Source organism: Euphorbia lathyris, chromosome 1, assembly GCF_963576675.1.
Source record: "Euphorbia lathyris chromosome 1, ddEupLath1.1, whole genome shotgun sequence".
Taxonomy (NCBI): Eukaryota; Viridiplantae; Streptophyta; class Magnoliopsida; order Malpighiales; family Euphorbiaceae; genus Euphorbia; species Euphorbia lathyris.
The window spans coordinates 31,045,732-31,068,001 of NC_088910.1; the positions used below are offsets into that span (position 1 = coordinate 31,045,732).

Consider the following 22,270-nt stretch of genomic DNA (forward strand, 5'->3'; position numbering starts at 1 on the left):
CTATTTAATACGTGAGGTTGTTAATGTTCATTAATTAAGCATAAATCATTAATTAAGTCTTTATCCTAAGCTAAAATCGGAAACTGTGACTATTTGACATGAACTCTAATAATTTTTGTGTTTGCTCAAAATAGATTTGGGGAATAGAATCTAAAATTGTTCAATGGAATGATTTTCGTTGAGAACTTCATTGATGATTTTTGCTTATACTAAGGACTCAATTAATGATTTTTACTTAATTTATTGATCTGATTGATGATTTTAATAGTTTAACCTCCTATTTAACTTTGAAATTCTAGTTTGAGGATCCATTGCCAATTTTGAATATTATTCCTAACTTTTTTTTTTGTTTGCATTTAAACATGCCAGTACTAGTAGACTCTACTAACTTTTTATTTTTATTTGGAGTTACTTTTATAGTTAATTTACAAATTTAAGTGGGGTTTTCACAAATACATTTGTATATTTAATAAGCATTACTTTAACAGTAAATAACCAATTCATCTCATTATTAGGGTCAGTATAAATACTACTGTAAAATCTCATTTAAGTGATTAAGGTCTTATTTGATAAATCATTTAATGACTTTAATTAAAATATTAAATATTTATTTAATTTAAGTGTGTTTAATAATTCTTTTCTTAAAAAATATATATAATAATTGTTATTTTCCAACCACTTAAATTATTTAATTAAATACCAATTAAGATTAGCTTGAGTGCTTAAGGATCTCAAGTCGCTTAAACTAGATTTCGAGTTCAAATCCTAATATACACAGAAACTTATAATTGGAAGAGAATCCACTTTAAGGATATCTAACAACCCTCGAACCGAGAAATCAGACAAAACTATATTAAAAAAATATACTCAATTAAAAAAATCACTTATTTTGATAAGTCAAATTATTTAGCTTAAAAATTTAAGTTAAAATTTACAAATTAATTAATATTTCTATATTCAATACTCAAGTTATGTTTGGTTCAGCTCTTAACTGTTGTTTGTTATTGTTGTTAGCTGTTTATTACTGTTGCTATTAGTATATGTCTAATATGGACATATTTTAATTTTTGTAATTTTCTAATTTGAAGTTATTGACGTTCAATACTGACTGTGTCAACGTAAAAGTTTTTAGTTTTGCTAACAGTGGGTACCTTAGTCCTCCTTTAACAACAAAAAAATAAAACTACAAGCACACATTTTTAAATCAACGAAATCATTGGGTTATATTTAGAATTTGCCTAGTAAAAAAACACAATACAAATTAGTAAAATAATCTAAATAACTAAATGAAAATAAAAAATTTACTGAATGAGGTAAAACTTTGTTATTTCGTCAATTATGTTATAATCTTAAGAATAATATTAAAGAAGAAATATGTTTAATACTTCTAACATCAACTATATACAAACATCTTTTGACGAAGAACTTTTTTTTCATTAAAAGCTTCAAAACGCGGTTATTTTCATAAAAAAATGTCAAACGTATTATACAAATCTAATCAAACACTATATTTTTTGTGATTTAAAGTGAAATGTTAAAAGTTGTTCTAAAAAAAAATAACACAAACACCCTCTTAATTTTAATATTTATCAAATAGTGACATCATTAATTATTTCAGCACTGATAATATTCAATAGGTAAACATTACTTTTTTTTTTTTGCATTTAATTTTTAATTTTATTAAAGAATAACTAAATGTGGATGGTAATTGTGAGGACCAAATTCCCCTAATAAAATGCAACTCAAGTGCGACGATTTTGTAACTAAAAACCATATTATTACAAAAATTAACAATTATGAGTTTAATCTTACAGGTTAAAAGTTAAAATTTGAGCAAAGCCAAACATACTATGTTGCCTATATTAGAGCGCTGAAACCCTTAGGCTCGATTTCTGCTTTCGGGGTGTTTGGTTACTCAATTTTCTCTTCATATTTACTTTTTCACTTTAAAAATGGGAGTTTTAGGTGTTTAGTGTTTGGTTAGACCCTTTATATTTGACTTTTATAATTGAAATGTAGTTTTTGAATTTTTGCTTTTTGAAAAAAAAAAAACTATTTTTTTCCTACAGCAAACCGGAAATCGTAACTTCAAATAGCAAGAAAATCAAACGGACCCTTCAAATACAATGCAATAGATCCTAATTAAGGAACCTAGAAAAGGAAAGGAAAGGAAGACAACCAATTAAGTTGGTTGAACCACCATGTCACAGCCTTAAGCCTAGATAGGGAGTGCAATCGCCTAGTGCCCAAGCTTGAAAGAGATTAATTGTCCAATAAAACTCAGTACTAATGTAAAAAAAAAAAAAAAAAAAGCTTAATTATACAATACAACCGGAAATCACGAAAAATGTCGGCAATTCATCGTTTCATATTTTCTATGAGGAGAGAACATGTATCTCTTATTTCGCTTAGAACCTATCAGGATCAGCACTACAATACGTATACACCCCGTCTCTGGTGACGTAATGGCCGGGCCTATGCTTGCAGCCTTAGCTAGTAGTGTAGTGTTAAAGATGAAAATACTTTTTGAAAAATGAATGTGAAGATATTGCACAAGGGAACAAAACAACATTAGCATGCATATGTAGAAAGTATAACTCATTGTAATAATTGCTTTTTCTTTCATTTTCAATTTTAAATCAACTCCCATTATTGTCAATACCTCACATTATTACTAAGCTTGAACACACCAAAAAGGCAAATTTTAGTCTTTTTCCATGAACAAATTATATATCTCCCAGTGGAGCTGCAATGCTGGACTGGAATTCATCTACTTATTCATTACTTTTGCCTTTTCCAGCATTACACTGAAAAAATGAGAATTTTACTCTATTCTGGAATTAATTCATCTCATCAATGATTTTTTTTTTTCATATTAATATATGAGAGATGATTATTGTATATATGTGGCGTAAATTGATTCTTGGATGTATTACTTGCAAGTAATTTTAAATGTCTCTTTTATGATCATTCCGGTAGGTTTAATATATAATTAGTCACTTTTTACAGTTTGACATCCTGAATTATACTTAAATCTATTACATATTTAGAACATATACACTTTGAATATTTGACACCATTATTTGGAAATTTGGTAGACTAAAAAGTTGACATGACACCGTCGAATAAAACTTTAAAAGATAAAGTATAAATTTAACCCTATTGTTATGGGAGAGATCTGTTGAATATAACAGGAATTTGTAATAAAGAATGAGGGTAACATGGTCATTGTGCTCTATGAGCAATTAGGCAAGAATGACAGGCTGTTAATTTGTTATCAATGCAGTTAGGAGTTTGTTATTTCTTTGTGTATATAAACCGATCACTGTAACCTTCATCTTCAAGTTGAATAATAAGATCAGTTCATCTTTTCTCCAAATCCTTTCTTTTCTCTGTTTCTTTCTCTGTGATTTTACATGGTATCAGAGCACGTGGTTACTTCCGATGACGGAAAATTAAGATCGCCGGAGAATGAGAAGAAGGAAGAAGCAACAACATAGATCTTATGTTGATATTGTAAATGCGAGTTGTGCAGAATCACCGGAATCAAGCGATTCTGATTCTCGAAGCCGAGACGGCGAAGATCAAGGCACAGACATACACAATTCTGACCACAACTCAGATCGATTTCAACAACCGATCAACACCAACTCTGACATTCTAAACTCAGAATCAACAATGAGCAGCACAAATAATCAAGGTACTGAGAATCCAGGACTTTTGATCGCGAATATTACTCTTGATGGCAGAAACTACAATCTCTGGAAGAGAGCTATGCTAATTGCTATTAGTGCGAAGAGGAAATCCAATTTTCTCTTAACTAATGCTGAACCAGAAGATAAGGACTCCGATGCGCATCGCAAATGGCGTGAAGATGATGATCTGGTATTTGCTTGGATTTTAAATTCAATTTCTAAAGAGTTAGCTGCTGTGTTCATACATGCCAAGAATGCTCGAGCTATGTGGCTAGAAATTGAACAAAGGTACGGCCAAAGTAATGGACCTTTGATTTTTCAACTTCGAAAGGAGATACATAGTCTACATCAAGGAGGTATGACTCTTGTCGATTTTTTTAATAAGATGAAAATGATGTGGGATGAGTATGCTATATTGAAGCCTACTGAAAACTGTACTTGTGGAGAATCTAGGAAGTTAGCGCAGGCTAATATCGAGGATGAACAGTTAATGCAGTTACTTTCTGGTCTTAATGCTGAATTTGATCACGTACGTGATCAAATCTTGATGATGGAACCTTTGCCTACAGTCAACAAAGCTTTCTCCATGCTCTCTCGAATTGAAAGGCAAAGGAGTGGAAGTGCTAACAATAATACAATAGATTTTGTGAATTATTCTACTGGCAACAAACATGAGTCTAACAGGAATCAAAATGGAGCTAAGAACACTTACGGAAATAAGAACAAGTCAGATAAGTTCTGTTCTTACTGCAGAAAAGAAGGGCATGATCGTGCAGACTGTTTCAGAATCAAGGGATATCCTGACTGGTTCAAAGGAAAGAGAATTACTGGACCAGCTAAACATCAGGCTCATATGACTCAAGAAAATGCATCTGATCTTGACAGTCCATTATCTAACAATGATTTTGTTGATGATAATGAAATATGCAGGAAAGATACTATGAATGACATGTTGCACAAACTGGAACTCATGCAGAAGGAAGTACAGAGGGCTTTGAAGGGCAAACAACCTGAGCAACATGAGTTTTCTGCTTTTGCTGGTTTTGCAGGAGCATGTGCAGGTAATGCATCTTCTAGTAATGTGAAAACTAGTTGGATAATAGATTCGGGTGCAACCACACATATGACATCTAATTTGGCAATAATGAGTAACATTGTTAAATTAGATTATCCTAGGAGGATATTTTTACCAACAGGAGAGGTTCATATAGTTGATCATAAGGGTGAAGTGCATTTTCAGCATGATTTCAAGTTGAAAAATGTGTTATATGTATCAACATTCAAGCAGAACCTAATGTCAGTTAGTAGATTAATGATTGATCAGCAAATTACAGTCAAGTTCTGGGCTAAGTACTGTGTTTTGCAGGACCAGAAATGTGAGAAACTAATAGCTGTGGGAAGTCTCAGAAATGGATTGTACAACTTGGATGAAGACTCCTTTAAGCAAACCGTAATACAGCAAAGTGCAATAAAACAGACTTGTAGTCTAAATAATGACTTTACAGTGTTATCTGTGCAAGAGGATCATAAAAATGTGCAATTATGGCACAAAAGATTAGGGCATATGTCTGCTAAGAAGTTATCCCATGTTTTGCATTCTGTAGATTCAAAGTGTTTTAGCCAATGTGATGTTTGTATTAGAGCTAAGCAAACAAGAATACCTTTTTGTAAAAGCACAATTAAGTCAATAAATTGTTTTGAATTACTGCACATTGACTGTTGGGGGCCTTATAAACAAGTGTCTTTGAGTGGAGACAGATATATATTGACCATTGTAGATGACTACAGTAGAGCAATGTGGACAATTCTGTTCAAACATAAGGATCAAGTTAGTGAGTTGATTGCTCAATTCTTGATTCTAATTAAAACACAGTTTCAGAAGATTGTCAAGTGTGTTAGAACTGACAATGGCACTGAATTTACCGGACAGTCTGCACAAGCAGTTTTTCAACAGAACGGCATCCAACACCAGAAAACTTGTGTATATACACCTCAACAAAACGGGGTTGTAGAGAGGAGACATAAAAGTCTGACATCTGTTGCTAGAGCTCTATTAAAAGAAGGGAATTTGCCTCTTAAATTCTGGGGGGAGGCCATGTTGCATGCTACAACACTGATTAATATCTCACCTACTAAAATATTGCAGTGGAAGTCACCATTTCAAGTCCTATATGGAAAAGATCCATCTTATGTTGACTTTAAGATTTTTGGGTGTAAAGGTTATGTCTTGAATGTCAATCCCAACAAAGGTAAATTTGATGACAGATCAATACTTTGCATATACTTGGGACTATCTGTGGGACAAAGGGGGTGGAAGATGTATAATCCTACTACAAGAAAGATTTGTACATCAAGAGATGTCAAGTTTGATGAAACATGCTTTCCTTATGCTACTAACAATTTTACAGTGCAGGAGTCTAATATTACCTCATGTGAAATGCAAAGTGCCTTATTCAACCCAGAACCAGTTGCTTCAGATGTAACAACCATTGAGGAAGAAATCTTACCAAATGCTCCACTAGAATCACCTAATAGCAATACGGCAGCATTCACACAGTAAAATGTTGAACAACACTTGAAATCACAAGTTGCACAGACTCAAGAAGTAACAGTAGAGCTACAGGAGGGTAGAAAATCCACTAGACAACACAGTCAACCTCTTTGGATGAAGGACTTTGTGATCAACCAGGTCTCTCATGAAGGTCAAAGTTCCTTATTGATGAGCATAACACAATCAGCTTATTTGGCAGCATTGCACAAGGAACATGAGCCTAAGAACTATGCAGAGGCAAAAGGAAACCCAAAATGGGAAAAGGCTATGGCTGAAGAACTGACAGCTTTACAAGCAAACAAGACATGGAAACTGGTTGCACTTCTAGAAGGGAAAGTAGCTATCACATCCAGATGGATTTTTAAGATAAAATATGCAGTAGATGGCACTGTTTCCAGGTACAAAGCTAGGCTAGTTGCTAGAGGGTACAATAAAAGATATGACATAGATTACCATGATAGTTATTCTCCTGTGACAAAGGTTACTACTGTCAGGGTATTTCTTACAGTTGCAACTACAAACAACTGGCCAATTCAACAAATTGACATAAACAATGCTTATCTGCATGGTTATGTGGAAGAAGAACTTTATATGGAGGCACCAGAAGGGTATGACAGCAAAGGTCTTGTGTGCAAATTAGAGAAATCATTATATGGCCTCAAGCAAGCTGGGAGGCAGTGGAATAAAGCTTTCACACAAAAATTACTGCAATTAGGGTATGTCAAATCTATTCATGATTATTGTTTATTCACAAAACAAACAATAGATCATCATTTCATAGCCCTAATAGTGTATGTTGATGATGTGCTAATAACTGGCACTTCCATGGATTTAATAGAAGAAACAAAGAAAGCCTTGGATGAATCATTTACAATTAAGGATATGGGGGAGGCTAAATTCTTTCTTGGAATTGAATTATCCAGGTCTAGTGAAGGTCTTATGATATCACAGTCTAAGTATATCAAAGATCTAATTGCTGATACAAGTTTACTTGAAGCTCACAGTGTAAGCAGCCCATTTCAAAGTGGAGTTAAACTAGATGAAACAGCTCCTCTTTGTACTGAACCAGAAAGGTATAGAAGACTTGTTGGTAGATTGCTATATCTGGGATTCACCAGACCAGATATAGCATATGCTACACAACAATTATCTCAATACATGAACTCTCCTACTACAATAGAGATGGAAGCAGCCATACATGTAGTCAAATACTTGAAAGGTTCTACACACACAGGACTGTTTTATAGTAGCAATAGCAATCTAAATCAACTGGAAGCATATTGTGATTCTGATTGGGGCAGGTGCAAGATAACAAGACAGTCAGTTACTGGTTATTGTGTGTTAATAGGCAACAATTTAGTGTCTTGGAAATCCAAGAAACAAGGCACAGTGAGCAAGAGTTCTGCAGAAGCAGAATACAGAGCTATGTCTACCGCATCTTGCGAGATCAAATGGCTATCCTACCTGTTAACTGAGTTCAGATATACACCACAATTGCCAATACCTTTATTTTGTGATAATCAGGCGGCAATACACATAGCTGCCAATCCTGTTTTTCACGAACAGATGAAACATGTTGAGATTGACTGTCATATAGTTAGACAGCACATGGAAACAGGATTTATTTGTACACCATATGTAAGTACTACACAACAGATTGCAGATTTGTTAACAAAACCATTGACAGGTGCGCAAATGGGATCTGCTTTGCATAAGATACAGTTGTATACATATGAAGTCAAAGATGGAAATAAACAAGTGGTCTCAAGCCACAAAAACAAAGTCAAGTTGAAATGTTGAGGTATTTCAACTTGAGGGAGGACTGTTGAATATAACAGGAATTTGTAATAAAGAATGAGGGTAACATGGTCATTGTGCTTTATGAGCAATTAGGCAAGAATGATAGACTGTTAATTTGTTATCAATGCAGTTAGGAGTTTGTTATTTCTTTGTGTATATAAACCGATCACTGTAACCTTCATCTTCAAGTTGAATAATAAGATCAGTTCATCTTTTCTCCAAATCCTTTCTTTTCTCTGTTTCTTTCTCTGTGATTTTACAAGATCAGATTTAGTCTCCACGTATAAAATAATGTAATCTTAAATCTAACATTTTTAGACAGTACAATTTCATGTTTTGATCACCATCTAACCTCTAGTCTTATGACCACCCATGAAATCTTCAAATTGTACATTTTGGAATGAAAAAAAAAACTCATTTTCCCGTAATGAGTCTTGAAATTGTATGGACGGATAAACATAAGACTTAAAATTGCAATATTTTGTATCTTAAGTTTAATATTTTCTCCTCCAATAACCATAAGACTAAATTTACTCCTTGTCTCAAACCCTTACTTAAATTTAAATGTGCTTCATGTTATATCCAAATTTAATAAGATTAGATGTCAATTAAGATCCAACTACAAATTTAGGGGGTCAAATAGTAAAAAGTGATAAATTGAAGTGTGTAATTATTTAAGCCAAATCCTATGTAAGATATCTTCCTACTTTTTCCCCATCCAACTTTTTTTATTTAATACTGATAAATAATCATTAAAACTCCAAATTATACCCTACCAATAATAAAGTTGTCTTAAATCTTAATGCCACACAAAAGGAATTAGGAAAATAACCTTAAAAATTCCATTAGATATTTTAAAATAAAAAATAAAAATTACTTCTCCTATACCAATCCCCCCAACATTTGAAAAACAAAAAAGGAACAAAAAAAGATGAAGCAAGTCAAGTAAAAATTAATCATATTAACATTCAACTTCCACAATAGGCTTTTGTGCAATAGCACCACCAGCAGCAGTAACTAAATCATCGCCCCCCACAACACTACTAACTACACTTCCAGGCAATTTTCTCTTTGGCTTAGCTTCTTGTAGCATCAGCACAACATCCCTCATCGAGGGCCGGTCGGCCGGATTCCGGCTAGTACAAAGCAATGCAATTCTAAGCATTTGCATCATTTCTTCCCTGACAGAAGCAATTGATGCCCCTGCATTCTTGTCCAAAATGTCATTGATACCATTTTTATGCTTAATTTTAGACCTTACCCAGTCCACTATGCTATTACCATCCCCAAACACAGCATCCACTGATTTTTTTCCGGCAATAATCTCCATTAACACTACCCCATAACTATAAATATCGCTCTTTTCATCCACCTGTAAAGTGTAAGCATATTCTGCAAACAAAAAAGAGATATTGTCATTTAAAGATCCAATGGGATGCAAAAGAGATTGATATGCATTATCTCCATGAAGTCAAAACTGCAATTGATTAAAGGGTATAAAAAATTCTTTCATAGGGACCACTTGTGTTTAACAAAAATGGGCAAGAAAAAGAAAGGCAAATTTCATCTCAAACCTCTTCTCATCTTGATTTTTATATATTGAATCCTTATCTTTTATTTCAATACATTAAGTCCATGATAACTAAGAAAGTCAACTTAACATAAAATTGCATTCTAAATTTACTTTTTTATTTTTAATAATTCGAATGCTTAATGTAATTATTAAAAAAAAAAAGTCTGAAGTTTAATGGAACCAAATCAGAATGCTAGGGTCTCAGGATGTTTTTGCCAAAAAAATTGAACCAAAAACACATACATAGTCACACAGTTCACACGCAATAGTGCGCAATGCACAAAACAGTTATGAAATTCTCGGCGCCAAAAGGATGAAATGACGTGAATTTTCCCCAAAAATCAAAACTGTTATTTGCTTTAACAAAGATAAAGCCTGGTTTGTGTTTGATATGTGTACTCAAAGAAAAGAAAAACAAGAGTGTTTTGGATTTTAGTAGCGGAATGGTGTTTGATTCAATCACCGAAAAGAAAAAACTAAGCAAAGTATTCCAGATGATCGAGAACAGAATCAGGAATGGAACAAAATCAATCAACATCTCATCATCACCTATTTTACTTTTCATTCAAGCCTCTAGCTCATTACTAAATATCACCATAACCTAATTGATCCTATGGTCTTGTCCATTTCAATGTGATCAACATGTTTTTCTTTTTCAAAATTTAGATCAATCGTTAATTGTTCTGCTAAAAAGGATTTAACATCTGATTCAAATTCAAAATTATGAAATTGTGATGAACTGAATAGAAAAAGAAATTGAACTCACCAGGTGCAATGTAACCGTAGGAGCCAGCAATCACCGACATAGACTCGTCGCTTTGGATCAATTTGGCGACCCCAAAATCGGCGACTCTAGCCTCCATTTCACCGTCTAATAGTATATTACTAGGCTTGAGATCTCGGTGAACGATCACCGGATCACAATCATGGTGAAGATAGCAGATCCCCTGAGCTACACCGAGAGCAATTTTATATCTTGTGAACCAGTCCGCTACTAGATTTTCCCCTTTGTTCTTTCCGTGTAGTAAATCTTCTAAATTACCGTTTGGCATATATTCATAGAGGAGCATCGTACACTCCCTGTTGCTGCAGCACCCTAACAATCTCACTATATTTCGGTGCCTCACATTCCCCAACACTTCCACCTCAGCTAAAACCCCTCTCCTCCGTCGGATATTCTCTTTATTCTTACCCCACAGCTTTTTAACCGCTATGATCTCGCCACCTGGCATCTCAGCTTTGTACACAGTACCTGTTGACCCCATCCCTAAGATCTTATCCGTCATGGAGAGACATTCCAGCACATCATCAGCCGTAAAATTCAATCGTTGGAAGGCGGTTAATTTCCACGGTCCGATCTCGCGTTCGTCGGTGAACTTCCGGCTGTAATTTGTACGGAAGCATCTGGTTCCGGCTACCAGCACGAATAAGCCAATGCCAAATGCAGCGGCCATAATCCACATAATCGCCCCTGCGGTCTTCTTCGGCTGCTGACCACCGTGGACCTCTGGCGATAAAAGTGTGTCCGCAGCGCATGGTTTGGCCAAAACGCGGCCGCAAAGGCCATCGTTGCCGGAAAATGAAGACGGATGCAAGTTAGGAAGTACCGAACCTGAGCCGGGAATTGGTCCTGTTAAGCGATTGAACGACACATTGAAATTCTCCAATGTTGTGCAGTTCTCGAAATTGGAAGGGATTGAGCCGGCGAGGTTGTTGTGAGAAAGATCGAGATCGGTAATAGATGGTAGGGCAGATATTTCCCATGGAATTATGCCGGTGAGGGAATTGTGGCTCAAATTTAAACTGAGTAGCTTCTCGCAGTGACCAATATCCCAAGGTATGGTACCATTCAACGAATTATCATGTAATTCAATCTTGTATAAGATGCTGCAGCCGATGAAATTGGGGATTTCGCCGGTGATTTTACTTGAACTCGCTATAAAAACCTGTAAATTCGGCGATTTCCATATGTTGCTTGGCAATTTGCTGTAGAACGAGTTCGCTGATATATTCAGGTACTGCAGCTGCGGTGCATTGCCAAGATCCTCAGGAATTTCACCTGCGAAGTTGTTCTTGCTGAGGTCCATGAAAGTTAAATTCTCCAAACGCCCAAAGCCATTTGGAATTGAACCGTTGATTTGATTGTCTTGGATTCGGAACCTGTACAGAGAGGTACAGTTTGCTAGAGACTTCGGTAGACTTCCAATGAATTTGTTGGAGAAGAGTAAGAGCTTAAAGAGCTTGTTTCCATAGCAGAGATTTGGTGGAATTGGACCACTGAGAGAGTTATTGGATACATCAAGCCATAGTAACTTGCCATTAGAGCCTAGCTTCTGAGGAAGAGCACCGGTAAACTTGTTGTTCCAGACACTTAGAGTGTCTAGATATGGCAACTCACCAATTCCTTCCGGTATTTCGCCTGTGAGTTGATTTTCCATCAAGCTCAGCCTGGTTAACTCTTTCAAAGAAGATAATCCCACCGGAATCGTACCGGTCAGATGATTATCAGACAAATCAAGCACCTTCAGAGACTTCAATTTCGTAAAACTCAACGGAATTTCACCAGTAAAATTGTTCTGAAACAGTAACAGCATTTCAAGTTTCTTTAGCTTTCCAAGTTGAGGAGGGAGATGACCAGTGAGTGAACAACTTGAGACATCAAGATACCGGAGATTAGTTAACAATGCAAACTCCTCCGGTATTCCTCCATTAATAAGCTTATTGTATCCCATCTCCATCCGCTCAAGCTGGCTCAGAAATCCTAATTGAGGTGGTATAGGCCCTTCTAACAAATTTCCAGCCAAACCTATAAACTTCAATCTAGGAAAACCTCCATAATCAACCGGAATTTCTCCTTCAAAATAGCTTCCAGTGAGGTTGAGCCGCTCCAAGAAAGATAAGGAGACAAACTCCGTTGGCAATGAACCAGTGAAATTATTGCTGTATGCTTGAAAGACTCTTAAGAACTTCAACTTCGAAATTCCAGATGGGAAAGTCGAATTAAAGCTGTTGTGACTGATATCAATACTCCTAAGCTCCGTCAACTCAAAAAGAACCGGTGGTAGAGGCCCTTCAAAGTTATTAGCACTCAAATTCAAGTGGATTAAGCTCTTCAAGTAGCGGAATTCAACCGGCATGACACCAGAAAGACCCCTGCCGGAGAGATCAAGCCTTATTATTCGAGCTGTTGTTTGGTCACATTTAATGCCAGACCAAGAACACCAAACAGGGCCTCTGAAACCAGGTTTAGAAGAGGGTTGAGTGGCAGGATCCCAGTCATGAAATGTGGACAAAGGATCTTGGAGGGAAGATTTAAGAGAAAGAAGAGCTTGAAGCTGAAGAGGCAGAGTAGTAGCAGAGACAGAGTGAAGAAAGTAAAAGAAGAAGAAGAAGAAGAAAAGGAAAGGGGGTTTCATGGTTAAGGGGAATAAGAAGAAGAAGAAGGAGAAGTGGGGATTAGAGATGAAAGAGATGTAAATTTAAGGGAAGAAAGGTTTTGATGGAGAGAGATGATACTTTTAGAGAGTGCTGGTAGAAGAGGGTGTTTCATGATGATGATGATTACTCTGGTTTTCAGTAGGTATGACTATGAACAATTTCAATTCATCTTCTTCTTGTCCATCTACTAGTATATTTTGATTTAGAAAATTGACAGTATTTGAACTTTGTTTTGTCTAGCTCTCTCTTTCTTTTTCACTTTCTTTTGTTTCCACTTTTCATCATTCCTTGTTGTTCCCTTTATCTTTAGTGTTTACATACAGTATCAATGGTCCTCCCAGGATCCAAGAAAGTCATTTCAATTTCCCACCTTATTCTCTTAATTCAATTTTGTTTTTAAATAAATATATTTCTCTGGGATTTTCAGGTGAGAACCTTCTCTTCTCTGCCCGTGGAGATGGACCACCATCCTCATCCTTATACCTGTAACTGTAAGGCCATTCTTCCTTTATTTGGGTATTTCTTCTAAATTCAAATAAAATTCATTTATCAGTTTATAACATTTGTCTTTTTTTACTTTAAGTAATACATTGGATTATTTAGTTTAAAATTAGTATGATGTCTTTTTGCTGGTTTATCTTCATTCCTTAATCAAAATCTACTGCTAAAATTTAAACTTAGAGGTTTCTAATAACTTCTTGAAATAATTCTCCACACATTTATAGAATGTGATTTGTTATGATTAAACGGTGCATAAAGTCGTATGGATAAGTTTTGGATAACTTATGTTAAAGAATTATGTAACTTTTTGTTGGAGGTTAACTTGTCGGGTTATCGTATACTTGGACACCTATCCTGATACGGTGGCATCGCTCGCTCTTGGTCTACTGATAAAAATTTAATCTTAATGTTTTTAAATAAAATGATTTTTTTTATACTTACTATAAAATTTTCTACAAATTGATTTGATAATTATTACACTGGAATATCGAACTTTCTAAATAAATTTATAATATCATACATTTTGGCAAGTTGTTTCTAATTATATCACTATCTGATTAAACATTTTAGATACTTTGTGTAACAGTCTCATTCAATATTATGTAGATATAGTCTGTTTTAATTAGAGGGCGAGCCTTGGCGCAACGGTAAAACGTTGTTGCCGTGTGACCTGAGGTCACGGGTTCGAGTCTTAGGAGCGGCCTCTTGCCAATTAAATTGGCAAGGGAAGGCTTGCCCCCAATACACCCTTGTGGTGGGACCCCTCCCCGGACCCTCGCTCAGCGGGGACGCGTAATGCGACCGGGCCGCCCTTTTTTTTTTTTTTATAGTCTGTTTTAATTCAAATCCAACACATTAAAACTCACGGCTTTAAAATGCATCTAATATATTGAAAATTCACCTTATACTAATAGAGTCCCAGCCATTCCCTCTTAATTTATGATATAGGATTCAAATTATTCGTGTCTCATTGTCATTTTTAGGACTACGCCTAGCTCAAGCTTTCTATCCTGTCACCATCCACTTCAGATCATGTCGTTACATTTTTATCGTTTTTTATTTAATTTATATGATAAACTTAATTGTTAATATTTTAGTACATTTTCGGTAACCGTGTTAGTAAAACGATAAACATTTTAATTGATGGTTGGAAAGTCTGATGCGATAGTCCAATCACACTCAAATAAATCTGTTCTAATTTTCTGTTATTTAGAAGTAAAATTGATACTCGAAAAGTTAAAGAGGTAAATTTTTATCGTTTCGTACGTTACGGATAAATCACGTAATTACAAAGAATCATGTAATTAGTTCTATAAATTTTGAATTAAAGATTGGTTTTGTATGTAGATTGGCTAGTTAGATCAATTTAGTATAAAAGTATGTACATTTTAAGTTACATTTGAGAAAGTGAGATGTGTTAAATAACAACTTATTTTGGATTAATTTGATCTAAATATTAGGTTAAAGAGTGAAATTGATTGTATTAATCAATTTTAGAGATGAAATTGATCCTTACTTCAACAAAATGGCGGGGTGGTGGGTGATTCAAATTCCATGTAATTGCCGAAACTGTCCCCAACTCAAAATTGTTAAATAAAAGCAATACGTGGAATAAATAAATAATCAAATAGCATGCTCATGCTTTTTTCTGTAATCACAGAGTTTGACTTATGTTAAAGCTTAATCAATCCACCATAATCACCAATTTACATAGTTTATAGTTTATACTATATTTAAACAAGTACAGTACTGGTGGTAGTAGTAGTAGTATTTTTTCTTATTTCTTAAGAAAAGGACAAAAGAAAAGTTTGCACCGCAGTTAAATTATCCTCCTCCTATTTTTAAATTGTAAATACTTTGGATTTTGGCATAGCTCCATCCAACATCTTTTTCTTCATCGTTATGTAGTATGTGTCTGATCATTTTCATCATTATTGGTTGAAAAGGATGTTGGTAATTTAAGGTAAATATTTTTTTCAACTACTAATTTTACAGTTACCTCTACCAGTCCATGTCCATCATCTGTCTCTTGCTTAAAATGTTTAACTTACCAATCAACCCATTCAATTCATAGGGTACTGCATTTTTTACATACATAAATAGCATATTACTGCTTCTACTTGAATTTCTCAATTTTCATCTTGCCGCTGCATAAGTTAATTCATGTGCAGAGAATTATTAGCTTGATGTGGACCTGTTACCAGCCAAACTCTGATCAAATTTAACCGAATTTAACTGAGTTTTACATTTAACTATTTTTTCTCAATTCAATCTAGTCAAATTTAAAGTACAATCCAATCCCCCAACTAATATATTTTATGATAACTTGCTGGATCCGCTTTGATATCCTTTGCCGGAGTTACCTGCAAAACAAAACCGGAGACAGGATCTCCGGGAAAACTCTCCGACGATCAAGTCAGTTTTTGTAAGGATGAGTCTATAATTTAGCAATAGCTTTTTGGAAAAAATGTGAACGTATCTCCCCCCTTATTCTTAAGGCCTTTTATAGGTGTTTTTTGGGTAACCGCCGAGGGCGGTTACTTCTTAGTGGGCCACGTTCTGAGGGCGGTTACCCCTTTTTAGGCCATGTCCCTTTCGTGGCTTTCATGGCAACGAACGTGGTTTTGAGGGGGAGTCCTGACGCTCCGTCTAGGAATTCGGGGCGGTTTACTCGCTGCGCCCGCTTCCTTCATTCGGGTCCCGTCCAATCTTAGCCCATGGGGTTTTAATACGGGCTGGGCTTGCGAAATGAATGTAACCCGTTTTGGGCTTCGCGGGTTATCATATGCCTCCTCCTTGGTCTAGCAAGAGCCCTTTTAGGGTCTTTTTATAGGGGACGCTTCGTCTTTGTCCGATTATTTCAAAGTTTTGAATTTGTGCATTTCCCTTCTTTCGTTTTCTCCGGCGTCGACCTTTTAATTCCGTTACTTCTTTTCCGGCGTTGACCTCTTAATCCCGTCACTTCACTGAGTTGTCTTTTTCATGTAAGTTTTTCTTTTCACATTTGTTCCTTGTTCGGCTTTTTGCTTCTGTTTTCCTTTTATCGATCATGTCAGACCTCGACTTCGCACCGTTTGACGACGATTATGTCCGCGAGGTCTCTAACGAGGTCGAAGAGATGGTTGAGGAGATTTTGGCTGAAGATGGCGCCCGCATCTACTGGTATGGGGAGCGGATTCATGCGGCTTATGAGCACGGGCATCGGGGTCTAGTACTTAACCGCCCCAAAGTTCCCATCCCTGAAAAGGATTTAACTGGGGAGTGGGATAAGCTGGAAGCCGAGGATGCTGATATGGATGAGGTACTCTTCTTAGATTGGAAGAGTCTTCAGGATCCTCCGATTAGCTGCGAGATCCCTATTCAGCCCGCGGAAGGAGAGGCACCCCAAGCCGTTTCTCAACCTGTGCAAGAGGTACCTCTCACCGAAGAGGTTACTGAAGCGGTTACCGATTCAAGGGTTGAGGATTCGCTTGAAGTAGATCCTCCTACCGGAGGAGATGAGGGAGTTGCCGCAGTCCAGGAGGGCATTAGGGGCGAAGGAGAGGAAGCTGTAGCATAGCTTAACTTATATTTGGACTTTTGTATGTAAAAACCATGTAACAAACCGCTCTGGTATATATATTTTCTTTCGGTTGTTGGTTTTCATATGTGTGTGATTGTCACTTTTTTTGCCCTTTATATGTGCCCTTTGTCTTTTTGCCGACTCCATATTTGTGTTTCTTCATAGCTAGGGTGGCCAGACCCTTTTTGCAATTTTGCGTACTCGTTTATCCGCTTAATTTTATGCCTTAACTTATGATTCTTCTTTCGAAAATAATCATAAGTTTTGATCATAAGGTTTTGCGAGTGATGCGTAATCATGCATCCGCCTTTCTTTAACAGGCAACACGTTTATGTGTTTTTTATTTTCACCCTAAGGTTTTTTGATTTTAACCCTAAGGTTTTTTGATTTTAACCCTAAGGTTTTTTTGCGAGTGATGCGTAATCATGCATCCGCCTTTCTTTAAGAGGCAACACATTTATGTGTTATTGATTTTAACCCTAAGGTTTTTTGCGAGTGATGCGTAATCATGCATCCGCCTTTATTTAAGAGGCAACACATTTATGTGTTTTTTTGTAAAGAATCCGCATTTTGTTGTAACATACTGAGTGAATGTAATAACTTTTATTGATGACGAGAAAAAGTTTATTACATATGTACACCAATTGTGCGGGATCGAAGCCTCATTAAAACCTTTTATCAGAAAACCCAGTGGGAAAAACTCATAAAAGGAAAAAGAGTACTCGTCATTTCCTCGAACTACTCGGCCTTTCTATATAGGCGTAGATTCTCTAGATTCCAGGTGCGCGGGAGCTTCTTTCCGCTCATTTCTTCTATTTCAAAAGTGGCTGGTCCCAGCTTCTTGGATACTTTGTATGGTCCGATCCAGTTGACGCCCAGCTTGCCTTTGCCATCTCTGGATTGTATTTTATCCGCTTTTTTCAAGACCAAGTCGTTTTCGTTGATTATTACTTTTCGCATTCTTCTGTCGTGGTATTTCTTGATTCTATTGCGGTACATTGCCATTCGCATGTAAGCTTTCTCTCTTCGTTCCTCCACAGAATCCAAAGCATCTCTGATGTTGATAGGATTTTGTGTGTCGCAATAATAAATTGTCCGATCTGTGGGCGACTTGATTTCAATAGGTAGGACTGCTTCGGCTCCATAAACTAGCGAGAAAGGTGTTTCGCCTGTTGCTGCCTTTACAGAGGTTCTGTATGCCCACAACATATGGGGTATCTCATCCGCCCAACCTGTTTTTTTGTCACCTAGCCGCTTCTTGATGCCTTGAACCATGGCCCTGTTGGTAACTTCTGTCATACCATTTGATTGGGGATGGTTTACAGAAGAAAAATGATTCTTGATTCCCATGCTTTCGCAGTATGTTTTGAACTTGGCACAGTTGAACTGGGTGCCATTGTCGGTTATAAGCTTCTGTGGGATCCCAAATCGCATGATAATGTTCTCTCGTAAGAACTCGATCATTCGCTCAGGTGTTTGTGCGGTTACTGCCTCCGCTTCTACCCATTTGCTGAAGTGGTCTACCGCGACTATCAAATACTTCCTTTTCTTTGTTGTTTCTGGGAATGGACCCACTATATCAATTCCCCATGTTGCGAATGGCCACGCCGTCATTATAGTGATTTGTTCAGCTTCGGGAACATGCTTTTCATTCGCATGGATTTGACAGTTGTGACATTCCGCAACCATCTTCTCGGAATCTTCCACCACCTTGGGCCAGTAGTATCCCAACAGTTTGACCTTCAATGCCGCCGAAGCTTCGTGCACGCCACAAATTCCTTCGTGTAGTTCTCGCAGCACATAGTCTCCTTCATTGCGACTAACGCATTTCAACCATGGACATGTGTATGATCTCCGATACAAAGTTCCATCCCGCATTGAGTATCGTGCCGACTGCCCAATTATTTTTCTGGCTAAGCTCTTATCAACCGGCAAATCTCCCTGCTCCAGATACTGACGGATTGGTATCCGCCAATCTTCATCGTCTTCCAGTTCCTCGATGACCATAACCTGATCAACCTCGAATGCTGGTGCCGATTTTATTTCCAAGCTGCATGCTTTTTGACTCCATGGTTCTCTACTTGTCGCTGTTTTGCCAATTCGTCAGCTTTTGCATTTTGGCCTCGTGGAACATGCACCATCTCCCAAACGACTCCCTTGTGCGTTAACTCTTGTGTCAATCGGCCGACTACCTGATGGTATTTTACGAGCTCCTCCTGTTTCACCAGATAATTTTTTGTGATCTGATTTATCATGAGTTTGGAATCGCTGTAGATTACCAATCTTTCTGGGGTGAGTTCATTGAGCAACTTCAATCCGCATATCATTGCTTCATACTCTGGGGCATTATTGGTAGTTTTGAAAGTTAATTTTGCTGCATAGCACAGGCGAATAACCTCCGGGCCCTTGATGACGACTCCTAGCCCAGCTCCGTCTGCAGATAAGGCCCCATCTGTGTACATGCTCCACTCTTCTTTTTGTGCCTTTGGACATTCATCATCATCCCAGGTGAATTCGTTCACGAAGTCGGCGAGCACTTGGCTCTTTAGCGCTGGTCTTCCTTCATAGCGGATATCGAATTCGCCCAGGCGAATTGACCATTCCATCAACCGGCCGGATGCGTCAGGTTTCTGCAGTACCTTTCGCATTGGGATGCCAGTTCTCACAATGATAGTATGCGCCTGAAAGTATGGTTTCAATCTAGCCGCCGTGGTTATCACTGCGAGGGCCATTTTGTCCAACCTCGAATACCGGAGTTCTGCATCCTTCAGGACTTTGCTCACGTAGTACACTGGATATTGTTGCCCTTCTTCTTCTCGCACCATCACAGTGCATATCGACATGCTGGTGACAGATACATAAAGAAACAAATCTTCTCCGTCTTCCGGCCTGCTCATTAAGGGCGGATAACATAGTAATCGCTTTATCCCCTCAAATGCTTCTTGACAATCCGGCGTCCATTCAAAGGACTTGGATTTTTTGATGGCGTTGTAGAAAGGTAGACATCGCCTAGCTGAGCATGATATGAATCGCCCTAATGCCACCAACCGCCCGTTCAGTCTCTGTACTTCCTTTATGTTCCTCGGCGTCTTCATCTCCATTACTGCTTTAACCTTCTCAGGATTCGCCTCAACCCCTTTGCCGCTAACAATGAAACCCAGGAACTTTCCCGCTCTTGCTCCGAATGTGCATTTCTCTGGGTTCAATTTGAGGCCATATTTGATCAACACTTCTAGGATTTCTTTGATATCCCGCGGGTGGTCTTGCATTTTCTTGCTTTTGATGATCATGTCATTAACATAGATCGAGAAGTTCTCGCCGGATTTGTCTGAAAATATCTTGTTCATCATCCTCTGGTATGTTGCTCCCGCATTTTTCAATCCAAAGGGCATCACCTTGAAGCAATAAGTCGCCTGGTGAGTTATGAATGATGTTTTGATTTCATCCGCCTTCTCCATGGGTATCTGATGGTAACTGGATTTCACGTCGGTGAATGATAAAGCTTCATATCCTGCAGTTCCATCTACCAATATATCAATGTTAGGAAGTGGATACATATCTTTCGGACATGCCTTGTTCAAGTCTTTGAAGTCGACGCACATTCTGTACGTTCCATTCGGCTTTTTGACTAGCACCACATTGGCTAACCACTCCGGATATGTGACTTCTCGAATTGCATCTGACTTTAGCAAATCCGCCACTGCTTTTTCAATCGCCTTTTGCCGCTCAGGAGCATGTCCCCTCTTCTTTTGCCGTACTGGGGTTGCCCCTTTGTCTACATTCAACCGATGGGTTGCTACGTCTGGGCTTATCCCTTTTAACACTTCATTTGGGGCGGCAAATGCCGACTCACATTGGATCAATACCTCGGTAATGGCCTTCTTTGTTTCTTCTGAGAGTCCAGCCGCTATTCGCACGTTCTTGTCATTCGAGATGGCGAATAGTTCCGTTTCTCCCAATGCTTCCGTCGGGAGCTTATCTTCGACTTTATCATCCTCTTCCGGTTTTGGTTCAAGTGATAATGTATAGGCCTGTTGAGATACAAGTTGATCACCTTCAACTATGACTCGCCCTTGGTGTGTTGGCAAATGTAACGTTAAATGCTTCATTGAGATGAGCGACTCCGTCTCCGACAGGAATGGCCGTCCCAGAATTATGTTGTAGGCCAGTGGGAGATCAACAATTGCGAATTCTAAATCACCTTGCCATTTTAGATTCTTATCGCCCATTTCTGCCTCCAACACCACCTGCCCACTCGTTTGGGAGGATTGACCCCCAAAACCAGTTACATCCATGAAGGTGTGTTCCACCCGCTCGTCGTTGATTCCCAACTTGTTGAATGTTGTCCGGGTAATGACATTGCAAGAACTGCCTGTGTCGATAAGGACCCGTTTGACGTCCCATCCTTCAACGGCCATCGTGATCACCAGGGCATCCGCATGCGGCTCCGTGATTCTCGCAAATGAGTAATTGAGGGCATCCCCCCTATGTGTATTGCTCTTTCGCCGTTCACGGCGAGTTCTTTTTGTTGGAGGCTCGTAGATTCCGCCTGCTATCACGTTTATCACCCCTTTCTTCTGCTTCTTTTCTGGCCGTGTTTCTCCCTCATGCGGGAGCGTTGTTTTCTCATCAGTTGTATCTTTTCTTACAAATTGACTCAGCTTGCCTCTCTCGATCAGTTTTTCTATTTCCTTCTTCAGTTCGTAGCAATCATCTGTGTCATGGCCATTCAACCTGTGGAACCTGCAATATTTGTTAGGATGTCGCCCCAAACTGGTTCGACCTTTTACCTCGGGGAACCGCACATCCTTCTTCAGGGGGCTCTTTTCGATCCAAAGTAACACCTCCTGACGAGTCGTGTTTAGTGGCGTGTGATATCCTCCACCTTGAAAGGGACGATCGCCTCTTCGAACAAGATTACCTTTGGACTGGGTCTGACGCCGACTGTCCGAAGTGGTTCTAGCGGCATCTCTTTCTCACCGAGTTTGGACCCTATGTTCCCTGTTGACATCATCCACTTCCATGAATTCCTTTGCTATCTTCATTAGCTCGGCTACAGTGCGTGGTTTGTTACGGATGATTTCTTCCCGCATGCTCCAATATGTGGTTCCATCCGCCATGATGTTGCGAATACTCACGATATCTGGGTT

The 22,270-nt window shown here is 37.9% G+C and overlaps 1 protein-coding gene and 1 long non-coding RNA gene across 2 annotated transcripts; one reads left to right on the top strand and one right to left on the bottom strand.

Moving 5' to 3' along the window:
* Positions 1-8,828: 8,828 nt before the first annotated feature.
* On the bottom strand, positions 8,829-13,039 carry LOC136226816 (leucine-rich repeat receptor-like protein kinase TDR). Its single transcript, XM_066015477.1, has 2 exons — positions 10,386-13,039; positions 8,829-9,438 (listed from the first exon to the last, which is right to left on the bottom strand). Exons 1-2 carry the CDS (start codon positions 13,033-13,035, stop codon positions 9,008-9,010), a joined length of 3,081 nt encoding a protein of 1,026 aa, XP_065871549.1. The 5' UTR covers positions 13,036-13,039; the 3' UTR covers positions 8,829-9,007.
* Positions 13,040-13,061: 22 nt separating this feature from the next.
* On the top strand, positions 13,062-13,670 carry LOC136226825 (uncharacterized). Its single transcript, XR_010687872.1, has 2 exons — positions 13,062-13,199; positions 13,485-13,670. It is a non-coding gene; the product is annotated as an uncharacterized lncRNA (long non-coding RNA).
* The last annotated feature ends 8,600 nt before the right edge of the window (positions 13,671-22,270 follow it).